The 23,855-nt window shown below is 37.9% G+C and overlaps 1 protein-coding gene across 1 annotated transcript in view; it reads left to right on the forward strand.

Moving 5' to 3' along the window:
- LOC100644907 overlaps nt 1–23,855 on the forward strand; it is a 162,645-nt gene that overhangs the window by 116,799 nt on the left and 21,991 nt on the right. Inside the window, exon 4 of the mRNA XM_003400796.4 lies at nt 954–1,078. Coding sequence (XP_003400844.1) covers nt 954–1,078 — 125 coding nt within the window. The remainder of the gene's footprint in view (nt 1–953; nt 1,079–23,855) is intronic.

Below are 23,855 nucleotides of genomic sequence, written 5' to 3' on the forward strand. Positions count from 1 at the left end.
TTAAATCGTATTTAATTTATTTAATGGTATCCCAGTGAGAGATTTGGAAATTAAATTTCGTTATATTGAAAAGAGAAAAGTAATCATCAATGAATGAACATCAAATCTATTTGAATAAAGAATGAAAGAAAAATGCTGCGAGCGTTTCGTTATATCAACGACGTTCGTACAACGATCGAGGGTTGTTATCGTGTTTTACGCGAAAATTTTCATCGGTCACAGTTGGATAGATGGAAATACTCTCGTTATTCTTACACGATCGTCTATAATAAATAAATCGTCGACAACTATGTCCGGTCTCACTTCCCGGCGCAAACTATGTGAAATATGTGAACACGTTGACAATAGCCGTTCAAGGTTTCAACGACATGTGCCGTTGTCGACCAATCACACGTTAACCAAGGCATCTATTGTACGTAGTTACTTGTTTTGTACGACATTTCAATATCCATTGTACATCAGGCTATTTAAAGAGGAATTGTTCGAAGTCAGTAACCAGATCCAGAAGTAAAAATTCTACTGTGTGTTTGGCTTCAAAGATCAATATCGTCTGTTGCATAAGAGTACAGCCATTGCTGGAGATTTGTTTTTCCATGGAATATCGTAAAAAAACAGTGATGTTGTTTTTTACACAATAATTCCTGACATTGTTTTTTGATCAAATATTTTGATTGAAACACTTTATCTCTGAAACAGGAAATTAAATTCACGTGAACGAGAAATGCAGTTTTTGCAGTAGTTTAATAAATCGGTTACTGCTCTTTTTTTTGAAAAATATTGTTTTATTCCCTAGTTATTAAATGAAAAACTTGAAAATAATGAACGATTGAAAAAATGTAACAGTGGCACTCGCACACAGGTGTTTAATACTAGAAGTGAATTAAATGTAATTTTATTTATTTTCATAACTTTGGATAACCGTAATTGACTAACATTATTCGAATTTATTTCAGGATCTCAGCACCGTTTCAAGTAGCTGCTGTAGCTCTTGTCCTGGCCGCCACAATTTCAGCTTTAATTGGGCATTGTTATTCAGATCACAGAACCCTGGTCGCCTGTGGATTATTTCTTCTTAGTGGTAAGTATTCATGTCAAATCGTAGTTAAAAAATAAAATTAGTCAGTTGCTGGATGCCTTCTAGTGTATTTTTATTTCAAATCTATACCAGATGACATATAGAAATCAGAAGTAATGAAAACCTTTTAATTCCTGCAATCGAAAAAATCTAGCGATAAAATTTACTATAAAGAGGAAGTTAAAATTTGTTGAAATTAAGGAACACACAGCAATCTGTTTGACAGAAACGTGCAAACTACTCCATCGAAAAGATGCGTTTCACGTTTAACTTCACCAAGAGTTTTATCTCTATGCGATAATCAGGTTTCAAAAAGGGCAGAAAAATTTACCCTAAAAGAAACAAGTTAGAACCACTCGAAATCAGAAAGCAAACAGCGAAAGGCCGGCGCAATCTGCTCGAGCCAAAAAGTACATTTCACACTTAACACGATCCGAGGTTTATAAAGAGGAATGTCAGCATGGCCGAGGACCATAAAGTCTCATAAAAAGTGCTCGGTGGTACAGCAGTCGCTTCTAATCAGCGATGATCCGGCAAAAAATCGTCGGTTGGAGACAAGACCGCCGTGGAAACGCGGTGATTAACACGGTGGACGCTTTCAGAGCGACCACTGCAACCGGAAAGAAACGATAAAGAGGCGGAAAAAGAGTGGGGGCGATTTTTGAGAACTGACGAATCGTTTGTTCGCTGGTCACGTATGGAATTTGTAGCTTCTCTTTCACTCCTTTCCTCTTCTACCATCTTTCCTACAAGCTCTCTCTTTCTTTTTCCTTCACGATCTCAGAGAACTACTTGGCGGTGTATCAACCGCACTTTCTCCCTGTTCCCCGTTGAAAAGCTAACAATGTGATCCTTGCTGTTTTAAACTCTCCGGCTACATGAGTTTAACGCGTGAACAATTCATAGATCACGAACGTTGTTTCCTTGTTCTCATGGGAAACTTTCTCATGGGAAACACTCCTACCAGTGGCTTCTTAATATTCGACGCTGTTTCCGTCGGAGGTAAATCGCTTTATTAAATAAAACATTTACATGCCGGCTGGGCTCGCACGGTTTTTGCGCCGAAAGTGGATCACTTGGTTATTCGGATCCTGTCGTCTCCCTTTGTGGTTTTTGGGAGACTATATGAGTAAATGTAAATTGAGTTTGTTTGAGTGATGGAATTCATAAATGTGTCTGGAACTCCAATAAAAGGAAGGACGATAAATGTACAGGATAATGTACAAGCTTGCCATTTGCGAAGTAATAATCTTCTATTGACAAGGAATCTATATTTCGATAAATTTTCAAATTTTATCAATGTTTCTTTTCTCTAAACTTTCAAGTATCGATTAAGAAAGATTGAGAGTAAAAAAAATTCAAGCATCGATCGTCTATGATATTCACAGATTGGATCTCTGTATAAATGAATAAAATTTTAACTTACAATTTTACACTCGCATGATCAGCAATAAACAATTGATCATTAAGAAGGTAATAAAAAACAACGAGGGTCGTGAACCTGTATCGGGGAAGTTTTCCACTTGAGCAAAATCGAGTGCGTGAACGTAAAACGGAAATAGCGAATGAAAATGGAGCAAAAGTATATATCCTGGGAAAGTCTAATGCTCCTGGATGCACGGCGGATGAGTTGGGGGAGGATGGAGTAGTTCGATTAAAAATCGCTCGGATGGGATCGTCGCTCGACCGGAAGTTTAAAACGCGACGTCCTTCTACCTTCCACTTCCGACCAAATAATTCGACAATCGTTTGCCAGGCTGTAATTAGCGACCAGTTTATCGAATTCCGACTCTTTTCGAGAAAAAGCTTCGATTCCGCTTGCTACCTGAAAACCAGCAGTCTTACTGCTTTTTACTTTTTAAGGGTTGAATATCATAATATTATTATTTATAATATACTAATAATAATAACATTTTGGATCTTTCAATAATCAGTAATTAGAGTTTGTCAGACAGAATAGTTGCTGTTTTATGTTCAATTTGTTGAAATGTATATAGAATTTGAAAATGTTCAGACTATGCGAGATATACAAGGCATCGTTCGTACAAGAGTTTTTCACAAATTAAGATTAAGTTATATTATTTCATTTAGTTGAACAAATGCTTGTAAATAAATCACAAAGTTCGTCCAAGAAAAATTTTAATTAAATTTCTTTCGTTACTTTGTTTCTATAATTTAATCTGCCTTTAAATCTCTGCATGTTTATTACATCGTCAATGACTGATAATAGCGAAAAGCAGATTTTAAATAGGTTAAAAATTTATTTGAGAGATCAAAGATGAATTATAATTACCATAAAATATCCGTCTCTGCGCAAAAACTGCAATATTGATGCACTCCATTCGTGAATAAAACTTTTTCACTCAAAAGAAACAGACTGAAGTCGATAAAATAAGAGCTAATAGGTCGAAATCGAAGAGAAATGTTGAAAGTAGCGTATAGACGCTGGAAATAAAGAATAATACGTCGCTCAAAGGTCGATGAGAGCAGAAAACGTCAGAAATTGAACGATCTTATATTGTTGTCAGGGCTGTGTGAATTTGTCGGTGGCGTATCGGCGGCGAAACATTTTTCCGTTTGTTTCCAACCATACGGAGACACACGGCTGCGATGATGAAGTCATGCAGAACACACTAGTGGATCCATTTCCTCCATTTTCCTGCCGGTTCTTTCTCTTATTTTCAAGCCGTGCGCCAGCCGGATTTCGCGAAAAGCCGGTACGTTTCGCGTCGTGAATTCGAAGATATAAGCACGCGAAAAAGCTCGCCAATTTTATACCAGGAACATTCAGAGAAATATATGTATACAGACGTGCGTGTATATAAATTTCGTTCTGAAATCCTGCATTATTTGTCTCTAACGAAATTTTAATCCAAATGTAAAAGCATTCGATGTTCGTGTGAAAAACGCTTTTCCCCGACCTGTGAATGTTTAATTCTTGTCGGTATGATGATGTTTCCATGTTCTTACCTGGTTTTCCAATTAAAGAGATTAATCATTTGGGAAGGCGAATATATGAGTCCTGTCCTTTCAACATTCTTCAAATACAAATTTTATCAATTCTAACAGCGTTTAAACGTCATAAACGTTAAACATGTCCAGAAATTTTTATCGAAGAAATTTCTTCTGCTCCAGACACTTGTTTTTCTAAACTGCGTGATAAGTCTATCTTAGACATGTTCATTCCTTAGACACGAACAACAAAATCAATTAAAATACGAATTACTCTTTTCCGTCTCATGAAAACTTCAAACCTCGTTTAACCACTGTATCAAACGAAATAACGATTAACATCGTAATCGTGGTATCATTCTCTATTTTATTATTATTTATTCAAGACAAAAACAAAGCTCTGACAGTTTACAAAGACGCGATAGCTCGCTATCGAAGGTTTCGTTTTCATTTTGTGCGTTCCTTTCCTCGTAGATCGTCGGGTAATCATGCTCGAGGCTGAAAGCGGTGGAAACTGGAAGTTCTTCTACGAAGACTCGTAATTACGTGTCGGAGAACAGGTCGGCCATCGCAGAAGGAAGAAAAAGATGGACACGAGAGATAGCCGGAACATAGAGGAGAGAGAAGGAGACTAGACCGCGGTCGAAACTCGAAAGCGAAGGATCGGTCTGATTTATATCGAGCTTTACTACTGGGCCTCGATCTCGTCTCTCGGTTTTCGAGGCTGCGCGCAATTCTGTGGCAGCTCCTGGAATCTGGATCAGAAATTTCTTTGAAATCCTCGGGAATTCTCCGCTTGATCGATGTCTTTTATTTCGCGCGTGAAATTGTGATTCATATCTTTTTGACAGGCCTCGGACCTGGGTTTATTACTTGAATTTTATTTTGAACAGCTTGAACGCGTTGATTCTTGAGTTACTCTACTTCTATTTTTTCTATTTTCTCCCTATCCTCGAAATCTATACTAACTATTCTCTATTTTCTATTATTTCTGTTCTTTGCCTTCTTTCCATTTTTCTCCAACCTTTTCAAATTCTCTACTCCCCTTTACTTTCCTGTAATTTATATTTATCTCTACCTACTACCCTCTCTACATTTATATTCCTCTTAAATTTACATTCATTCTTATTTTTCCGCCTCTTCTGCATTTATACATGTTTCTATTTCTACCGTTCTTACGAGTCTTTCCATTCCATCTCTCTTTCTTGCACTCTCTTCTCCTATTCCTCTGTCCGTTTCTAACTTTCTTATGCCTCCCATTACTCCGATCCTCCCTCTATCCTACGAAGTACAGCGATAAATTGCCAAAAGCAATTTGCAATGCGATAATATCGGACAGACAGGTGTTGGGTCGCCATCTCGTCCGAGTTGGGGATTGACTTTGCGAAATGAAAACAGATACCCGGAGCGACGTGGCTTTTGTCCGTGTTCCGAGCGCGTAGCCGAGTAGACGTGACGTTTTATTGGCGGAATCGATAGCGATACAATATCGCGAAACTCCCTTACGCTCTGCCGTGCCGAAAAAGTTCTTCTCCGCGTACATCAAAGGCGAGGCTGAAACAGAGAAAGAGTGAAAGAGAAGGGGAGGGAAGGGAACAGCGGTTGCTGGAAAGCAATACGAGCTCGATTTTCTCGACCTCAATAATACGAAGCACGAAGCAATCGGTTTCTGTGCGCCGCGATATATCGCGTGAACCGTGTCACCAACAAAGAATTTATTTGTTGCCCGCTTCCCGCAATTTGGCCGGTCTTAGCGACCGAGTTCCGTTACCTTTATTGCTTAAGAACGTGTATAACTTTTCCTGGAATTCCTTTAACTTCTTCTCGATACATTCTAATACTTTTGTTAACAAAGATTTACTCCTTGCAATAAAGATTGGCACGCTAAAATTATCGTTTCCAACGTTTTGTAATTTGGAGTTGAAAAGTTGATTAAATTCCATATATTTTCACAGAGTTGCTAGCGGTAAATGAAGAGGAAATAATTTTAAGTAAATATAACGAAGTGGAAAGTATTCCAACGAACAGAAAAAGTGAAACTAAATGACTATCGATTACTTGATAATCTGCAAAATATAAGGTAACGATGACGAGTGGCAAGAACCGCGGAGTTACCTACGACTTCGAACTACGCGATAACTACTTAATACTTATCGATAAGACGTCTTTTCCGCTTTCTTTCTTAATCCGCTTGAACTTGCTCCAAGTTCCTTGAACTCTTCTCCTGAAACTTCAAAACGATTATGTCTACAGTAAAAGACAAACAAAATTAAACGATCAAGAAGTTGGACGCGAGAAGAGAGGAATAGAATCGTACAACGTAACGTCGAAGGAACGTTTCATTTGCGAATAAATTCTACTTTCATCGCTTCATTTCGTTGAAAAATGGTAGAAGTTGAGCGAGAAGTAACAAAATGACGCCAGAGATAGGAAGAAAGGAGATAGAATATAATGATGGGAATCAAAGGGAAGAAAGGAAAATTACGGAACTCAAAGGAAGTCGTGAAAGAGTAAGTCAGAGGTCGATAGAAAGACATCTGACGACAAAAATTAAAATATAACCATTGAAACTTAGAATGAAAGGTAGGAAATGTACAAATTGAAAAGGGGAAGATAATAAAAAGGATAAAAATCGAAATGAAGTAATGGAGAGATAATAGAAATTTATAAGAAAGGTGTGGAGATTTAATAAAAATTGGCAGGAGGTTAATGAAATAAAAGAAATTTAAAGCAACGATTTTAGGATGTTAAGAGTCGAAAACGAAATAAAATGGAAACTGGAAGAAAAATAATAAAAGTCAGGAAACTGATAGAGACATATTCTTTAATATTGATTTATCCTTTTAGTAATTTCATGTAAGAAATGTAAATTATTATTTCCATAAAAGATAAAAGTCTCTGGTGCATAACTAGCTTTGAAAATTGGAAAATAAAATGAGAAATATTTTAACAGCGTTTACAACGAATATAACAATTATGTGCTATTTTCTGAGCGATGTGTAATTATTACCATTGTACGGAACAATGAGATAATTGCATATGAAAAATGTGCTGAAGTTTTCATGGTAAATTAAGTTTTTGTTACGGAAGGTTAACTGGTTGTCCATGTACAAAATTAAAGGCAAAATTGAAATTAATTGCGACATCACATTTTATATATGAAAATGAATTCTACTTAATCAGACTCTTTATTTATTTATTTTCGTTTATCATTTGTATTGACGTTTATTGAACCATTTAAAATATTTCAAAATATTTCAATTTCCATGAAACGTAAATAAATCTTGATAAAGTAAATAATCTTTTAATGGAAAGGGTAATAAATTAATGAACAGCACTGCCATTAACTCAGGCTTTCTTATTTTCGTTATACCTTCACATTTTTTGTTATTTTTCTAATGCCTTAAATTCAACCTATTCTATCTACTCTATTACTGTTACATCTTATCAGTACTTAAATTTTGCTCGCTTTTTCTTTTCCATTCTCCTCTCACTGACATTACTAATATCTCTCAAATTACTTTCATTAACATACTACAGTCACTGATTACTCCCATTAACCTTTCATAATTCTCATATAATATCTCTAGCAAATTTATCATACACCTATCAAGCATAGCACCTTCGAATTTTCCTCAAACTCGCTATTATGATATTCTCTGTCCTCTATTCTCAACCCCTTTCTCTAGCAACACGGAAGCTTCCCGTTCGCCTCGTGATTCCATCAGCCGGATCACGCTGTCAGGAATTAAAAGCGAATTATATTCATCCCCAGCCGTGTTTCTCGGTGGCGTGAATTCGTCAACCAGTCTACTCATAGAAGAACTCTAAATCCCATAACGAATAAACGGGGGAAATTATCTGCGACGATTTAATAATAACGTTCAAAAGTGCCTACGAGCAATTGTGAGCGAAAGGCGACGGAACTGCTACGCGCTACGGAATTATGAATTGTTGGGGAATACTTGTAATTGTTTCCTTTCTACGAGGATGGCTGAAACGCGCCGGCTGGCCACATTTTATCTGCTATTTTGTCAGTGTAAACGCGCACTAACGATCATAGAACCGCAACTGTCTATCAATTGAACTTTATTCTCTCTGTTTTGAACCCTAGTGCGATGAAGTTTGAAAAATTCTTGATTTGACAATTATTGAATTTAGATAAGAATTCTTTCTCAAATCTTTAGAATTACAAGTATTGATGATGGTGAGTGATAAATGAATGATACGAACGGAACACGAAGCAAGTATTCTGCATTTTTAATGCATTTTCCTAATGATGAACTAATTTCATCGTCCTAGATTCTTAAGATTTATGAGTTTTACAAATCAAAGATTCTTGTAGTGGAACTGTTAGAGTTTCTTCCTTGGAAATTTCTTCCAAAATAATTTATGCATTAAAAAGTTGACCAAATAAAGTAGAGGGTAACTTAAATCTTTCGCAGATATTAAAGTTAGCTGTCCAGCAACTTTCGTGGCAGCAAATTTTCTCAAATTTAAGCTTGCATAAGAAAATCACACGAATATTCAAATTATTCTCAAATTCGACCGATTTGATACGAACCGTTTAACGAAGGCAAGGAAATGAAGAGAATTATACAAACATGGAGAGCGAAAGGCGCGAACGGAAAATCGGATGCAACGAGATCGAGGATTCTAACGATAATCGGAAGCAGATTGTCGGCGAACGAAACGGAACAGTCGGTTAAGTGGTCTGGCAGTGTCCGAGAACGCTTCGTCGACTACGTTGGATGTCCATGGTCGGCTGGAAATGCTTAGTCAGTCGACACGAGAAATTATAGGTTGGGAACAGGCAGCCAGGAAAGCCATGAATTCTCCGTGAAAGCAAATATCCCACGTAAACGTTGTTAAACATTAAATCTCGAAAATGTTGACGGAAATCGATGAGTCGGTCATTCCCTTTGAAATATACCTGTCACTCTTTTGATCGTACAGAGAAGTTTTACGGGTTTGACGTCCTTTATCTTCGCTTTTATTTAGTTACATAGCATGTCTTTTTATTTTCCGTTTTTCTGGGATTACTATTTTTGAGTGACTGGTACAACTTCGTCAGTTTTACTGTTATTTACAATTTTTTCATGATCCACTTTCAATATATAAGTATACAGTATACAGTCACGAAAACATGATAAAGATTCTTTCAATGAATATTACAATTCCAAAAAATCTTAGGCTCTCTTTTCTAACATACTGTATAGCTATAGTTACATGCAGTAACCAATCTACTTTTATTAAATCAACAATAAGTCTCACAGTTTGATACTATTCAAATGTGAGTTTTAAAGTTCCATGAGATCAAGTTCTTAAACCAAAAAGCAAAATCTAAAATTAATCCCATGTTCACGAAAAGCCTAATAATTTCAATTAACACGTGCATCGACGAGGAAGATGTTTCGTTTCCGTGGCGGTTCAACTTGAAACCCACGGGGCTGAGTTAAACGCAACCCTTTATTGTTCACCCGTATACGTGTACTTGCTTCGAACTTGTGTGCAAGTCGAGGTTAATGTACCAAGAAGCGCATTACCGGCTATGCTTACCATGAGAGAACTGTAAAGAACGAGAACGGCAAAACCACCGGTTACTTACTATTACACGAAGCGAAGAACGAAACTTCCTTCCTCGAGATCGATCGAGAAAAAAAGCTATTTCCTGTCTGTGTTCTTTGTCTGCCCGATATTCGAGAGGCTAGTACGAGAATTATCCCTTTGTTCTTCGCTAGCATTGCCATAGCGACATTGATAATGTGAAAATTGTTTCTTCTATTGTTTTTGTCGATCAAAAATGGGAAAGAGAGGATGGGTATTATATAAATATTTTTTCTTTTTAACATGATATTCTTGAAATCCTTCAGTTGCAAATTTCTATGGTTTTATCGACTTTAGAATTAATAGATAATTCTTTCTATTATTTATTATTATAACTTGCTATTTCTACTATATATTGTTTCAAGGGTTGACGAGTTACGTTTTATTCTAACATTCGAACAGTCATTCGGATACATCGATTTTGTGAACGTTAATAGATTGTAATTAAATTACAATTGGTGATGGAGATTGAAATTTGATTAATCTGAACCGCGGGCTTGTTTCAGATTTTGACGATAAATAGCAGAGATATCAGATATCTGGAGAATTATATTAGTCCACGAAGTATACGTAAATCTCTAATAACAATTATTGCGGTTTAGTACGTGCTCTCCTAAATATTACAGCAACATTTCATATTAAACTCGTCCGAGGAAAAAATTGTATGATTGTAATTTCCCTCGGCTGCTCTTTATGAAAACACTGAAACGTTGATTCTGACGCGACGGTTCCCTAAATATTCTATGCAAATGTTATAACGCGCACGGTTTTCCATATACTAACCAGACTTCACGAACAATAACAGTTCCTGTCTGAAATTTTCATGTTCTAGCAACTCACTATTTCTTTATTATTCCCTTTGAAAATTATTCTTTGCTTGTAGATAATTGGCATTAGATCACAGAAATAAAAATTAATAATTAGTATCAATTAGCAATAATAAACAGGTAAGCTTTTTTATTTTTCACGGCAAAAGTGCACCAAAGCAAAAGTTCCATTAAAAAATGGAAATGTTTCAACATTTTTGCGTGGAAAAACAAATTGCTGAGGTACCAAAAATTACCGAAAAGTCAGTTGCTCGTTAATTAAACCAACCTTACCAAACTTTCGTGTGCATGTTATTATTCGAAAGTTCGTAAAAATTAACGTGCATCTCTGACGAGCGAAATTAATGTACCAAGAAACGAGTGAGCGGCTAAAACAGCGAAAAACCGCGATGAAAGTCGCGAGTTCGCTGGAAGTACAGAGCACGGAAAAATAAGAAATTTCTAACGACTTCCGTGAGATTAACTAAACGACCTTAAAATGACTATCATTCTCGTAAAGCAGAATATTAAGCGAATAATATCCAATTCTTTTACTATTCGCAAATCTCAAAATTTAACTTTTTGGAGTATTTTAACTCCTATTTTGTAATTATCATAGATTGTGCGAAGGAATATTCTCATAATTTAGGATATCTGTTCAACTGTGTTCGCGGAGAGACGCGTCTGCGGTGCGACTCGTCAACGAGAGTCGTAAATTCTTGTTTCGATTAGTATCGGCACCACGAATCAGCCGATCCCCTACTTCGATTACGATGATAGGGACATTTAGATAGAATCTGACAGGGTTTTACAGTTTAAATATAACTAAATATTTCACAACTTCGAAGACTGAATGTCCGGATGAATGTTAAGTACAAGCGGAACGGTGTTGTCACTCTTCTCGAATCGCACCCGAACTTTCTTCCTGATTAACGCCTTATTAACCTAATTAAACTCTGCGACTGGCTAAAAGAGACTTTCCCGTTGTCGAAGACTCTGTCTGCGACGATTAACGAATGCCAGAGTTTGCTTTAAAATAAATACGGCGGGTGTTTCGCGCTAGAACGAGCGCGTCGAAGCTCGCGGCGTGTTCCTTCTTCTCGTCAACGTCCAGACCCTCCTTCACTTCCGCTTGTTCCGTTAGCAGAATTTTCAAGGGTTGAAACAGTCACCTTAACGAGACGGCTTTTCTTTTCGTCCGCCGGGCACTAAACCCTCTGACGAGTTCTCCCCTCGTTTCGCCAGAAATTCACGCTGCTTTTTCGTTCCCTACCTCACGCCCCCGTTACGCTGGACACGATTTAACGACGCTTTACCGAAGCAGTTGGAAAGAACGATTCCGACCTCCGCAATTCCACGGTCTGTTCGCTTTCCTCGCAACGAGATTAATCGGAGCCATTCGGATAGGATCGATGGTGGGACAACAGCCGAGGTAATGGTGTAATGGAATTGTAAATGGGGCCAATGCATTGATAAGAATTCCGGTTAATGCGGTTTTAAATGGCTTGAGCGTCGCCAGCAATTTATTTGACTATGTTATTGGGAAGGTGGAATACGGGATTAAATACAGCATGAATTGTGCGTGCTTGTTAATTTTATAAAGTTTGAGAAGTTCGAGAATCTGACAATTTACGTTAATTGTTGATTTATTGGTCATTTGGTTATTTTCTAGTAGAGTAATTTCGTTTTTGTAATAGCATGTAGCTAGAGATTTTGTTAAAATACTATGAAATATCTCTAAACGAGAAAGATAATTAAATTGTTTCTCTGCTGTGTGATTCTATTTGTTTCATTAAAGCATGACAAATATTTGTAGTGATTTGCTTGGGCAATTACTAAAGTAGCATTAGCGATATAATATAACTTTGTTATTGTTACAGAATGTTACATACATATAATGATTAACAGTTTAATATTCTGCGAAGTTCCTTAATTTATTGATCAGTTCTAAACGGCAGATAGTTTAATGGAAACTGAAAATTGATGCAACTTCTAACATTGGTGTATCAATTATTTTGATTATTTTAAAGTAACTCCAGGTTATTTATTAGGTTTGAAACTCTGAATAACTATATTCAGTAATGACATAATTACTATGAACAATTAATAAATATATTCACAAGAATTCAGAAGGATATTAATATGAATGTTATTATAAAATTGTCTTTAACGACAGTAACTTAACGTTCAAGTAACTTAACAAACTATTAGCGTAAGTACAAGCAGCGCTTGGAAAATCGATAAACCGTCCCATCTTCAAAGACGCGTGGAATCTTCATGCACGCTTCAGACAATGTTTCAATTAAGGCTTGAGAACGGTGTTGCGGTTTCACACATCCTGGAGAAGCGGTGGCCGAGGTAATAAGCGAGCTTCGACCTCTTGGAGATCCAAGACGGCCTTAATAAACCAAAGACCAGCCTCTCGAGAACGCCTTCAAACCCTACTTAAGATTTCGAGCGGTCGATACTAGTGGCTCAACGGCCACGAGTGAGATCTTTCTTTCATGCGGCTAATAAACAATCAAGAATCACCGTACACAAGTCGATCACCTACGGGAATTCTATGGCGTACGTTTCAATCACTTATAAACTCTTTTATTTCCAAACGAAACGGGCATACACAGTATAAGCAAGTTTTACAAATCAAATGACATGGTTCCTTGTGTCTGTTAGAAGAGTCTGACAGTTACTAAAGATTTTTCAAAAAGACAAATTCATTATTCGGAATGAGTACTTCTCATTTTACGTTACGTGATATCTCTGAATCACTATTGATAAAGGAAGCTTGTCCTGAAAATTCTCCTGCATTTTAATGAACTATTTGTAGAATATTCATGTAATTTCTCTGCAAGCTGTGAAAACTTACAAAAACTCCGAGTGAAGCCACCGAAATTCGAAATGAACAACGCGCAACAAGTTGCTGCTTACATATGCTTTCCCAGCGTTTCGACAATTTACCATTCGACGGGAAGCGATGTAAATTCCCGATTAAACACTCTCTAATACTCGACGAAGCTTTTCCAACAAGTCAAACAGCTGCCGATTCCCAGAGGCAAGAAAGAACGAGCAAACGACGCGTGATCCTCGACTCTGTTCAAGTAAGAAAACGCTAAAGCCTCAACCAAAGTATGCATTCCATTAGCATACCGTCGAACGTTTATTGACATTTATTACCATTTGACTAACAAAAGATGTCGTGTACTAGAATATATTTAATCTCATACTAAGTGTACAAGATTAAGAAATAATTCGAGCAAACTTTGAAATTTTATAAAAATCCTCCCTGACATTTGTTTACGTTTTCGTCGATTTCATTTAATAACTAATTATATGAGCTATATTTTACTATCAGACACTTCTCGAACTAATGATTGTATCGCTGACAACGTGTATTACTCAACCTCCTGTGGCGTTAACACATGTGACATTACGTTGGGATGATAGGCTAAATGACAGCGAACCCGTTCATCGAGTAAACCCAGGTCATCGAAACTATAGCTGCGAACACATTCGATCGATTTACGAAGTACCTTTTTCTACCAATTACATCTTTTAAATAACCCTTAATCTTAAATCTTAATCTTAAATAATATCAATAATTCATCAACCGCTCGCGAAACCATCCCGCGGTTGAGATTCTCGAGAACGCTTTTTCCAGTGAAACGAAAGAACACGTGTACTATGTTTCAAGCGATGCTACACCATCCAAGGTTGAACAAAGTCTCAGCAACAGAATATCCGTCGACAGAGCCGTGACAGCTCACCAGAAGACAAAACTTTCGACATGCATAATGCATTCGGTAGAATCAGCGGCGATTTTCAAGCGGCGAATGTAAATCGGTGAAAGAAACAGAATCGTCACCGCTTCCCGGCGTCGTTGCCTGGGCGCCCCACACCCTTTCACGGCGATCGATAACGTGCCAAAGCAAGCAACGATGGAAGGAAGTAAAAAATAGGGAAACGTGGCCCCTCGAGTTCTCCAGTCGTTTCGGCCTGGGCTTTTTAAACCTCTTCCTACATTACTTTATCTTCCTTTTACCGCCCCCTCGAGCCTCTTTCGCTCGACTGCGCATTCCTTTTAGCGATTTCAACCCCCGCCTTCCTCCACTTCGCGTCGCGGTGGCCGCGACGGGCGACATCCGCTTTCGTTTCACGTTTCTTTAGACCTTCATGCGTTTCCTTGGTTTCTGTCCTCGTCGAAACCAAGATTGTGGAATTTTTCCAGAGGAGTACCGTATCGTTGCCGAGGGGAACCCAGGCCTGTGACGATTATACGAGTCCTGCGTTTCATTACCGATCTTTGGATAATTTTACGCTTCGCCAGGGATTTAACCCGTCTAGGAACCCGCCAGAGTTTAAGTGGCCGATGAGATTGAGTATTTCGATTTTATTTCAATAAATTTCCTTCTACAATTTTGTTAAATGTTTCGGATTTTCGATTCGGAGTTTTGTTGGAGATTTGGGAATAAGAAGTGAGCGAAAATTTATTTTATTAATAATTCCAATAAATTAAATTCCAAAACAGTTAATGTTAAGGTTATATATTCCATAATCTACAAATTTCAACAAAAGTCTAATATCAAGCTGTCTCGCAAAACTCTTCTTGAGAAAGCCCAAAGTTTCCCTTCCTCCTTTCCATCATGCCAAACTTCTCCTCTTCCAAAACGATTAAAAATATCTTCTTCTTTCTGCCCTTTTTTTATCCTTCAAGTCTACCCGCAAGACATTTCACCCCATTCGCCGCTCGTTTGGCAGTTTTTCAAAAATCTCCGTCCGAAGTCGTCGGACTCCGAACTAGCCGGAAGGAGGAGAACAGGAAAAGGGGAGAAACTTGACGAGACAAGAGAAGGAGAAATTCGTACGGAAAATTCGTCGGAGAATTCCATCGCGACTGAGCGATCTCGTACTATCCACACCCTGATCTTTTCTCTCTTCCTCCCTCTGCCAACAAAAAGGAAACTCCTTTCATTTCGAGGAAAGAATGTTCGGTTATGCAACGGCGCTCGCGAGACTTCCGCATATCGAGAGTCCACGCTTCCAGCAAGCTGAGTTCCAAGGGGCCGAGTATCCTGTGCGGTGAATTTGAATTAATATCCCACGGCAAGTGTTGTAAATCACGACGCACGGTTCAGAGTTGTTGCTTCTACATTTGTTGTTACGCGTTCCCAGCCGGAAATTACATCTTACTTGAACGGCCTCGTTAATGGTGGTGCAATTCGCGTGTAGACCGGGGTGGGTTTCAGAAGATTGAAATAATTTGCGTTCGATAAGATTTGTCGACGGAGTCTCGCATAATGTTGCTATTTCGTGGAACGTAGCCTTAGCAAGACTTATCGCCGGCAATACTTGGAACGACGATATTACATTTTCATTGAGTGTTTGTATGTGATTTATTCTAATTGAAGTATGTTAATTAAACATCGATCGTACTTGTAAAATTACTATATTTTATTTGGAATATGTTCTTTTGGCTTACTTCATATCGATTTATATTACTTATCAGGTAAACTTACTTGGTAATATCGGTATATGTACATTATCTTCGGGGAGCGACGAACGTTGTTTACTTTCGCTAAATGATTCTTCCCTATTCGGATTTCTTCAAAAGCGAAATACCAAACACAAAATCATCGCTCGCTATTTCCCGACTTAATAAATATGCGTTCAGTTAAAACCATTTGAAGTGGAAAAGTAAAATTGGCGAGATAAAGTCATTGTAGCTATCTTCTCTGCGCTCGTGTGGTTCCTAGGCAGCGTATGAAAAGGGAGCTTGTCTGGGGCTTGGTTCGCCGATTCCCATCGGCGGGATATCGGCTCGCAATACGGCGTGAAGTGTAAAACCCGGCAGAATGGAAGTCAATTTACGAATACATCTCAAGAAATAGGCAGAGAAGGAAGAGTGCGGGAATAAAGGGCAGGCGTGTTCCCGTGGCAAGGCCCCGGCCACGCGAGGATCGCGCTGGATTACCGCTTCGAGCTCGATTCTTGAGCACACACCACACCGTCGAGCACGATATCTTTCCATTTGCTCGCCACGTCTCTTCCCGCTCTTTTTACGATTCGACCTGCATCCGTGTTTCTTACCTTCTCCTTACCCTCGACCTCCCTTTTCGCTTTCGTTCCTCGATAATCCACCGTGCAAGTCGACACGTACCTCTCTATGTGTATAGATTATATATAGACGCATAGTATGGATCGAACGAAATCGAAATTCAACGTTGAGAAAGGGGAAAGGGGGAGAGAACGAGCACCTGAACAAGGGTGCGAAAGGGAGAAAGTGAGAAGGGTGACGCGGTAATATCGCGTCTAGGGAGGCCAAATTGATTTCTCCTCGTAACCGGGGAGTGGTACGTAAGTCAGGAGAGAGGCTAGCGACCGATAAGAGAGAGGGAGAACGTCTGGATTCAACATTTTAATAAAAGCCACCCGCGGTTTTGTCGCCACTAGACGGCGATGAACTTTCCAGGCTTGAACTGATGGTCGGCCGCACCAGCTACCCAACCTCGATCACGATCATAGTTACGCCACCTGAACACTTTCCTCGTCGAAGGTCGACTAAACTTGCCGGTGTTTTTCATGGTCACGTAGATCTCTTTCATTCTTTTTCCTTTTTCTTTTTCGAGAAGAAACGAAACGTTCGTTTCGCGGAAGGAGGTCGCATTTGTTTGGCCGCGCGGTGAGGAAGACTTTAATTAACATAATTAAATTGGTTTAAATTTCGTGATGGTTGTGGAATTGAAGCTTTTTAGGGCAAACAGGGTTTTCAAAAGTCGTGGTATTTTTCGACTCTTTGCATGTGAAAAAACAGATATACGTTTAATTAACTAGTACGTATCGTATCTTATACTCATTGAAGGTGTTACTCGGAATTCGTCCAAAAGCATTCAATTAGAGATCCCAGTTCCTCCCACGTCTCAGCCACGAAACAGCGATCGTGGAAAACCTCTTCTCGCGATGATTCGTCACGGATCAAAGATGCTATAGTCCGTAATCACGGCGAACCTGTCTAAATTAATATCCGTCTCGTAATGCAACGTTTCTGCCCGGCTGCTCGTATTTTATTCCTTTTAATTAACCAAGAATTAAATTACCGGAGGATTCTGAAAACTTCAGGTCGCGTTCATTACCTTCTCCTCGTCGTTTTAATACGCTAATCCAATATTCTAATCGCTCGACAATAAATCAGCGGCTCGCTGAACGATAAATTAACGGGCCACCGACGAATATTAAAGTCCACCGTTGGAGCTTAATAACATTTTATTAGTCTTCCAAGCTGGCCCTGGAATCTGTGTAGAACCTTTTACATCTTCCCTCTTCCTTCACCTTCCTCCCTTTCTCTCTGGATTCCTTTTTTTCTACTGTGGCAGATATTTCGACTCGTTCTTCTTCGCTATTATTACTCACGAATGATTAATAAAGACGTGCATATTAAACCATAACTTTTTAGGGAAGCCCCCGTCAGAAGGCGCTGCTTGACAAAGTGCCAAAAGAAACCGACCGACAGTTTTTCAGCTGTCCGTGCTAGTTTTCATAAAGCTGCGCCCACAGGAAATCTGATGGAAAAACCACACTACCGGCGTGATCGATACCCGATTCGAGAGACGATGTTTAGTATAAAGATCTCTCTTCTCTGTCAAACGGCGCGACGACCATTGTTCCACGGGAATTACCAAAATTTCGCTAATACCCGATCTTTTGTTTTCGGATTTATTTAATGCACCGAACAGTGCCGCGGATTTCGGGTTAATTTGGCCAACCTGCGTCGGCGATTCCCACCGGATTATTATGAATTCGCGTGTACAAAGATTTTCCTGCAGTTTCGGCACCAACGATTCGGAAAATCGCTTATTCCAGGTATTACGAATAATCATTCGCGGAAATGCTCGCCGTGTCAAATTTTCGATGTAAATAAAGGTTGCTAGGCTTTCAGTAATATTCTATTCGATTGTGATAGTAATATGTAGTTGCAACTGTTTTATGCTGCAATTAAATGTTGGATAATTAATGCCACGGGCATAGAAATATTTATTTATTTATTCATTTGTTTATTTACTTATTTTCTGATTTATTTATTTGCGTGGTAAACCTTTTGATATAATAAAAATATAGAAAAAGAAATATAAAGGAAAAAAAATAAAGAAAAGAAATAAAATGGCGCAGGAGATATACATGTACGAAAAAAAAGGATAAGAATTGACATACATAAGATGTATAAGAAGCAATGAGACAGAGATACAGTATAAAAGTATAAAAAAAAGTTACGATATAACGTTGCTATAAAAAACGCTCAAGAAAACGTTTTAAAAATACTATAGATTGGTCGAAGATATCTATACTCGTGTAACAAGGATTTACATGATTGACCATACGATTTATGCAATTGTAGTAACTATATAATGTGCGATGTTGTGTATGAAACAATAAGTGACTTATTAAATTTATTAATGGTAAATTGAGGAGGACCAATTACATGATATCTGGACAGTCAAAAATACCTCTGGCTATTTTGTTGATAAAGATTATATCAGACACAATCCTTCTCTATTACTATTATTGTAGGTTTACGAGGTTTCATTAATTCATTTTCTTTGTTTCGGTACATCTACAACTATCTTTAAATTCCATTAAAAATTTGGAGGAAAAAATTGCGAAAAATTAAAATCCATTCCCTACGCACCATCCCGTTTAAATTAACAAGCGTGAAACGTGCATCGAGCATAAATAACAGGATGCTTTGACTTTCATCAGAGCTGCAAAACTATTTCCACAAATGGTCACCGACGATGGTCAATCTTTTTCTAGGCGTTCGTGTCGATGATTTTGATTTATCGACACGCCGCGCTGCTCGATCAGTTGTGTCCTACAACGTCCTGGCAGGCACTGTCCGACAAGACTTTTACGCTCTTGGTAAAAAGGATCCCGGGGGATGTTGCCTTCGTGAAGCAGAACGCGTTCCATTTTCCACGTCCGGTCGCCGTGATCGTCCGGCGACATCTTTTTTACGCGCGGAAGATGATACGCCGGAAAAGGAATTGGGCTTGACAGCGTCTTCGTGAACGTGATGTTCTAGATGAGAATCAAGAATAAAAGATCGCGATAAATCTACCGGTACCACGATCGCTTGAGACCCTGTCATTTTTAAAACTCCGCGACATTTTCTTATTTCCTTTGTCCGAAACGTGTATCCTTCCGTCTGCGCGATATGTCTGGAAGCGTCCGATGAAATGGAAGAAGATTGAAATAATTGCGCTTCATTTCCGCTGTATAGTGGATGAAGCAATATTAGGAAACTGATTTTGTAAGTTTCATGTTGTTTGTGCCTTTAAGAAATAAAAAAAACATATGTTAAAATTTAAATATATAATAATCTTTATTGACCCGTAAAAAAATCAGAATGATTTGATTAGTCTTTCTAGCATTAAATTTTTGGAATGGCGCAATCTTTGAAATGTTATTCTAAGGTAATTTGCTTGTAGCTTTTTCTTTTAAAATAGCATTTTAAGACATTTTTTTTATATATATGCCATATCATTTTCAATATCTTATAACCAATTTCACTGTTAAAAGCTGGTGGAAACTGATAAAATCCTGACGTTGGAAGCACGAAAATCGGTGAATAGCAGAATTTCTCGACTAGCGGATATTATTAACCGGACGAGAATGATTTTTCCCGGTTAAGGGATGCATCGAAGCGGAATTGTCGGGCAAGTTTCCGAAATTTCCGTTCCAAGATACCCTCAGCGAACTTGCAGATGGAACGCAATGGAATTTATGCCGAACGGAATTAGTTTTCTAGGAAGCTTCAACCGCGAAACCGCAACCGCGCTCGTAAATCGTGAGTCCTGTGTCGCAGGTTATTAGACCGAAAGTTCCCGAGTTAATCACAACTCCTACGTGCCGGGACGCACTTTCAAAAAGAGTTCCCCGAGTGGCAGTAACTAATAACGAGACCGACGTCGCCGCTTCTGCCAACTTGAACAACTTGTCTTGTCCTGTTACATTCTACATCTCTTTGTTTCCATTCGCCATGTTTGACACATCCCTAGTTGTTCTTATTCTCCTTTGCATCCTTCTTTCATTATTTTGTCTACACTTTTTTAAGGACAAAACGTTTAGGAACGTTTTGTATTCAACTCGCCAATTAAGAATTTGAATTTACTTCATTCAAAATTATCTTTCGATTCTTGATTTAGTTTTCGTAATATTAAAGAAATATTAGCCAGTAGCTAATTAGCTTTCATATATTTTACATTGTTAGGGCGCGTTATATTTTACATCGTGCTCAGGGACTACCCACCTTCATAGGTTTGAACAGAAATGGACGAAAACATTTTTTCGCCGTGTTAGTAAAATATTCAAGAGCACGAACTTCTCTAATAACACGAAACTCCGGTTTTCACGAGTAACAAGAGAAGTCGGTCGGTGTAAGGGAGATTCAACGTTTCTTGGTTGCTTGCTCAACAACAAGCGAAATTACTGTTCACGTAATAAGTAACGCGATTACTTTACTCCTACGAATGCAGTTTGTATTTTTCAATTTCTTTTATCGTCCACAAGAAACGAACAATGTATTTACGTATTGAGGAAAATATTATCGGTGTAAAAACTTTAAACATTAACAATAGGATTTTATAGCAAAGCTGGAAGAATTTTGTTGTGGTATTGCTGCTTTTGCTAATGATATTTTTACAGAGTAACATCTTTGCAAATTTGATAGCAAGTAAGTTATGAGCAGAAGGTTTGCTGTCTACGAAGACTTTTAACATTTAATTAACTAAAGACGTATAAACATTTGAGTCCGTGAAGTTCGAAACAAATTGTCAGAAAATATTGACCTCTTTCGTTAGTCGATACAAAAATTAAAAGTTTTAAACCTTTTACAGGAATGATTTTTTCTAAAAAATGTGGGAAATTTAGTACTGAAAAGTCAAAGTTTTAAATAAATAAGATAATGTTTTTGTATTGTAACAAAATCATATTTTGATGTAATTTAACTTCCTTTACATTCATACACTTAACTTTTTTTACGTACATGAAGATCTTTAGGTACATCTTAAACGTCTGAGCAAAAAATACCCTGTACCACGCGAGATCTATAAATGTCTGACAAGGGATGGAAAAATTTACGCGTATTACTCGACATCGAAGGGTGGCTTTGAATATCAAACACGCTAGGTGCTGGATATCTACAGCCTCCCCCGACTATTTCATAGTTGCCTGAATATACTGTTTCAGTAGCACCCCTCATCTTCCATCGAACCGAGGCCGCAACCCTAAATCACAATATCTCGACACTTGTATCCAACCGTGACTTCGACATCGGGTACGATTTTTCCTTTGTCCTAAATCAAATCCTGTTGCCCTCTCCAGTCGAGAAAGTACCTTCTGTTTCACCGTTGCTACCGATAGTATTTATTCTTTTAGTTTTTAATATTACATTATAAAATTAGAAATTAATTATTTACATATAACTCTATATATATCTGTACGTAGCATAAAGAGCTTTCGTATAACGTGATAGATATTGAATCTGAACTTCTATTAACATCATTGCACAAGAATGTTTTTTATAATAATTATTTTAAAATATTTAATTTTCAATTGGTGTCATTGGGTACATGATCATAGCAATGAAGAAGGATTAAATTATTACGTTGTGAAGCATTTACTTTATTTTATATTCTACATTCTATTTAATAATCAATATGAAAAAATTGAAATTAAATATTCTAAAGTTAAACAACGAAATTGTTATAGTTATTTATAACCCAACGATATCAATCGAGGATCGAAGTGTATGATATATTTTATATTTTTGCAACAGCAGCTATGCCGAGGTCCAAATGGAAAATGCTAATCGAAGAAGTAGCAAGTTTAATTTACCGTGATTAATTGAAAACACTGAAAAATCGTCTACAAGCTCCGCGTTTTTTCAATTTTCTCCTTTTGTCAACGCTTTGTGCTTCTGCTTCAATCCTGACAGTCTTATAAATGATCTATTTATCTGTCTTCGTTCCTCCATATTGTGTTGCACCGACCACGGACAGATCGTGAAACTTTCGCAGGAAGTTTCCACCAAGTGAAATAAGAAGATTGAGAAATATGAGGTCAAATTACCGCTTGAAGGAAATCCAAAGTTTTGTTACGTCAACTTGTGATTACTCATCATGGCCGAAATCACTTCCTGTATTAAATAACATTCCTCGTTTTTTTTTTTTTTTTTTTTTTTTAAAGATTAATACTAACAAACAACCAAAAAGAACTGATCTCACTCTCTCCCTCTCTCTCTGTCTCTCGGCTGTTAACAATTTCCATGTAAAAATTGTAAAAAGACGCACGTTAAATATACTCAAATATTTTTGAAAATATCGTTAAAAAGGCAAGCCTCTCTCTTCGCTATGAAATTATTTTACGCTGTTTAACTCTGCTGTAATGTTTAAAATTAGATTTTACGTTACTGAATTAACTTTGTTATCATTTAAGTGAAAATAGCTTTGTACCGGTTTGTTCAATAACAGACTTTATGGGAATATTTTCATCGATGTTACTCACTGGATTTCTTTAAAGAATCTATTAAGAACACCAAATCTCCTTTCTGTAAATTCTAAGGATTCTTCCAATCATCGATTTTTATTTGCAAGTTCGATTATATCGTTGAAATCACGCGAAAATGGATTCATTTCTAAACTTACTTCTAATAAACAAGTGGGTTAATAAACCAATGCTTATTTCCCCTCTGGTATCCAATAGCCAATTTCAAAAATTCTGTGCCATTATCAACAGAATAAAACTTTTCTCCACTTTCCAAGTTTTCCACTCCCGGAAATTCAGTAGGGCGGAGGGTAAGTTCACTCGACTCAATACGTCAAGCAAATAAAAATGGAAAGTTGACAAGCCGCGGGCACGCGGTGGCTCCAGACATTCTGCCTCTGTCACGTTCAATTTGAATAAACTACCCCCCTCCGATCTTCCTCTAGAGATAAGACGCCTCAGGCCAAGGAGCGTCGCCACGTCTTTCAACTTTATTCAAATGCGGCCACCTTCGTATTGCCCTTTTTCTCTCTCGTTTCTCCGCCCTTCTCTTTTACCCCTTTGTCCCGAGTTTCTCGGGGAATCGCGATGGACCGGACCCCCCTCCACGCGGTTTTCGTAGAAACTACTCCGTTCCTTCGGGGCTCGACTGTCTTCATTTCGTTAGTTTCGCTCGCCACCGAACTTTCTAATGGTCGCGTAATCATTCCAAGGGCCCTTTCGGCCCTCGTTACGAAGATGGGCTTTAAAGGATCCTTTCTTATGCTTCTACAGTAGATTTGCTTCTGAAGTTTGTAACGAAGTGGAAGGATATTTGATTCCTTTATCGCTCTAATAGTGCGTTTCTTCATTGTGCCCCCTCTACATTTACTTCTGCTCCAAAC

Source organism: Bombus terrestris, chromosome 14 (assembly GCF_910591885.1).
Source record: "Bombus terrestris chromosome 14, iyBomTerr1.2, whole genome shotgun sequence".
NCBI lineage: Eukaryota > Metazoa > Arthropoda > Insecta > Hymenoptera > Apidae > Bombus > Bombus terrestris.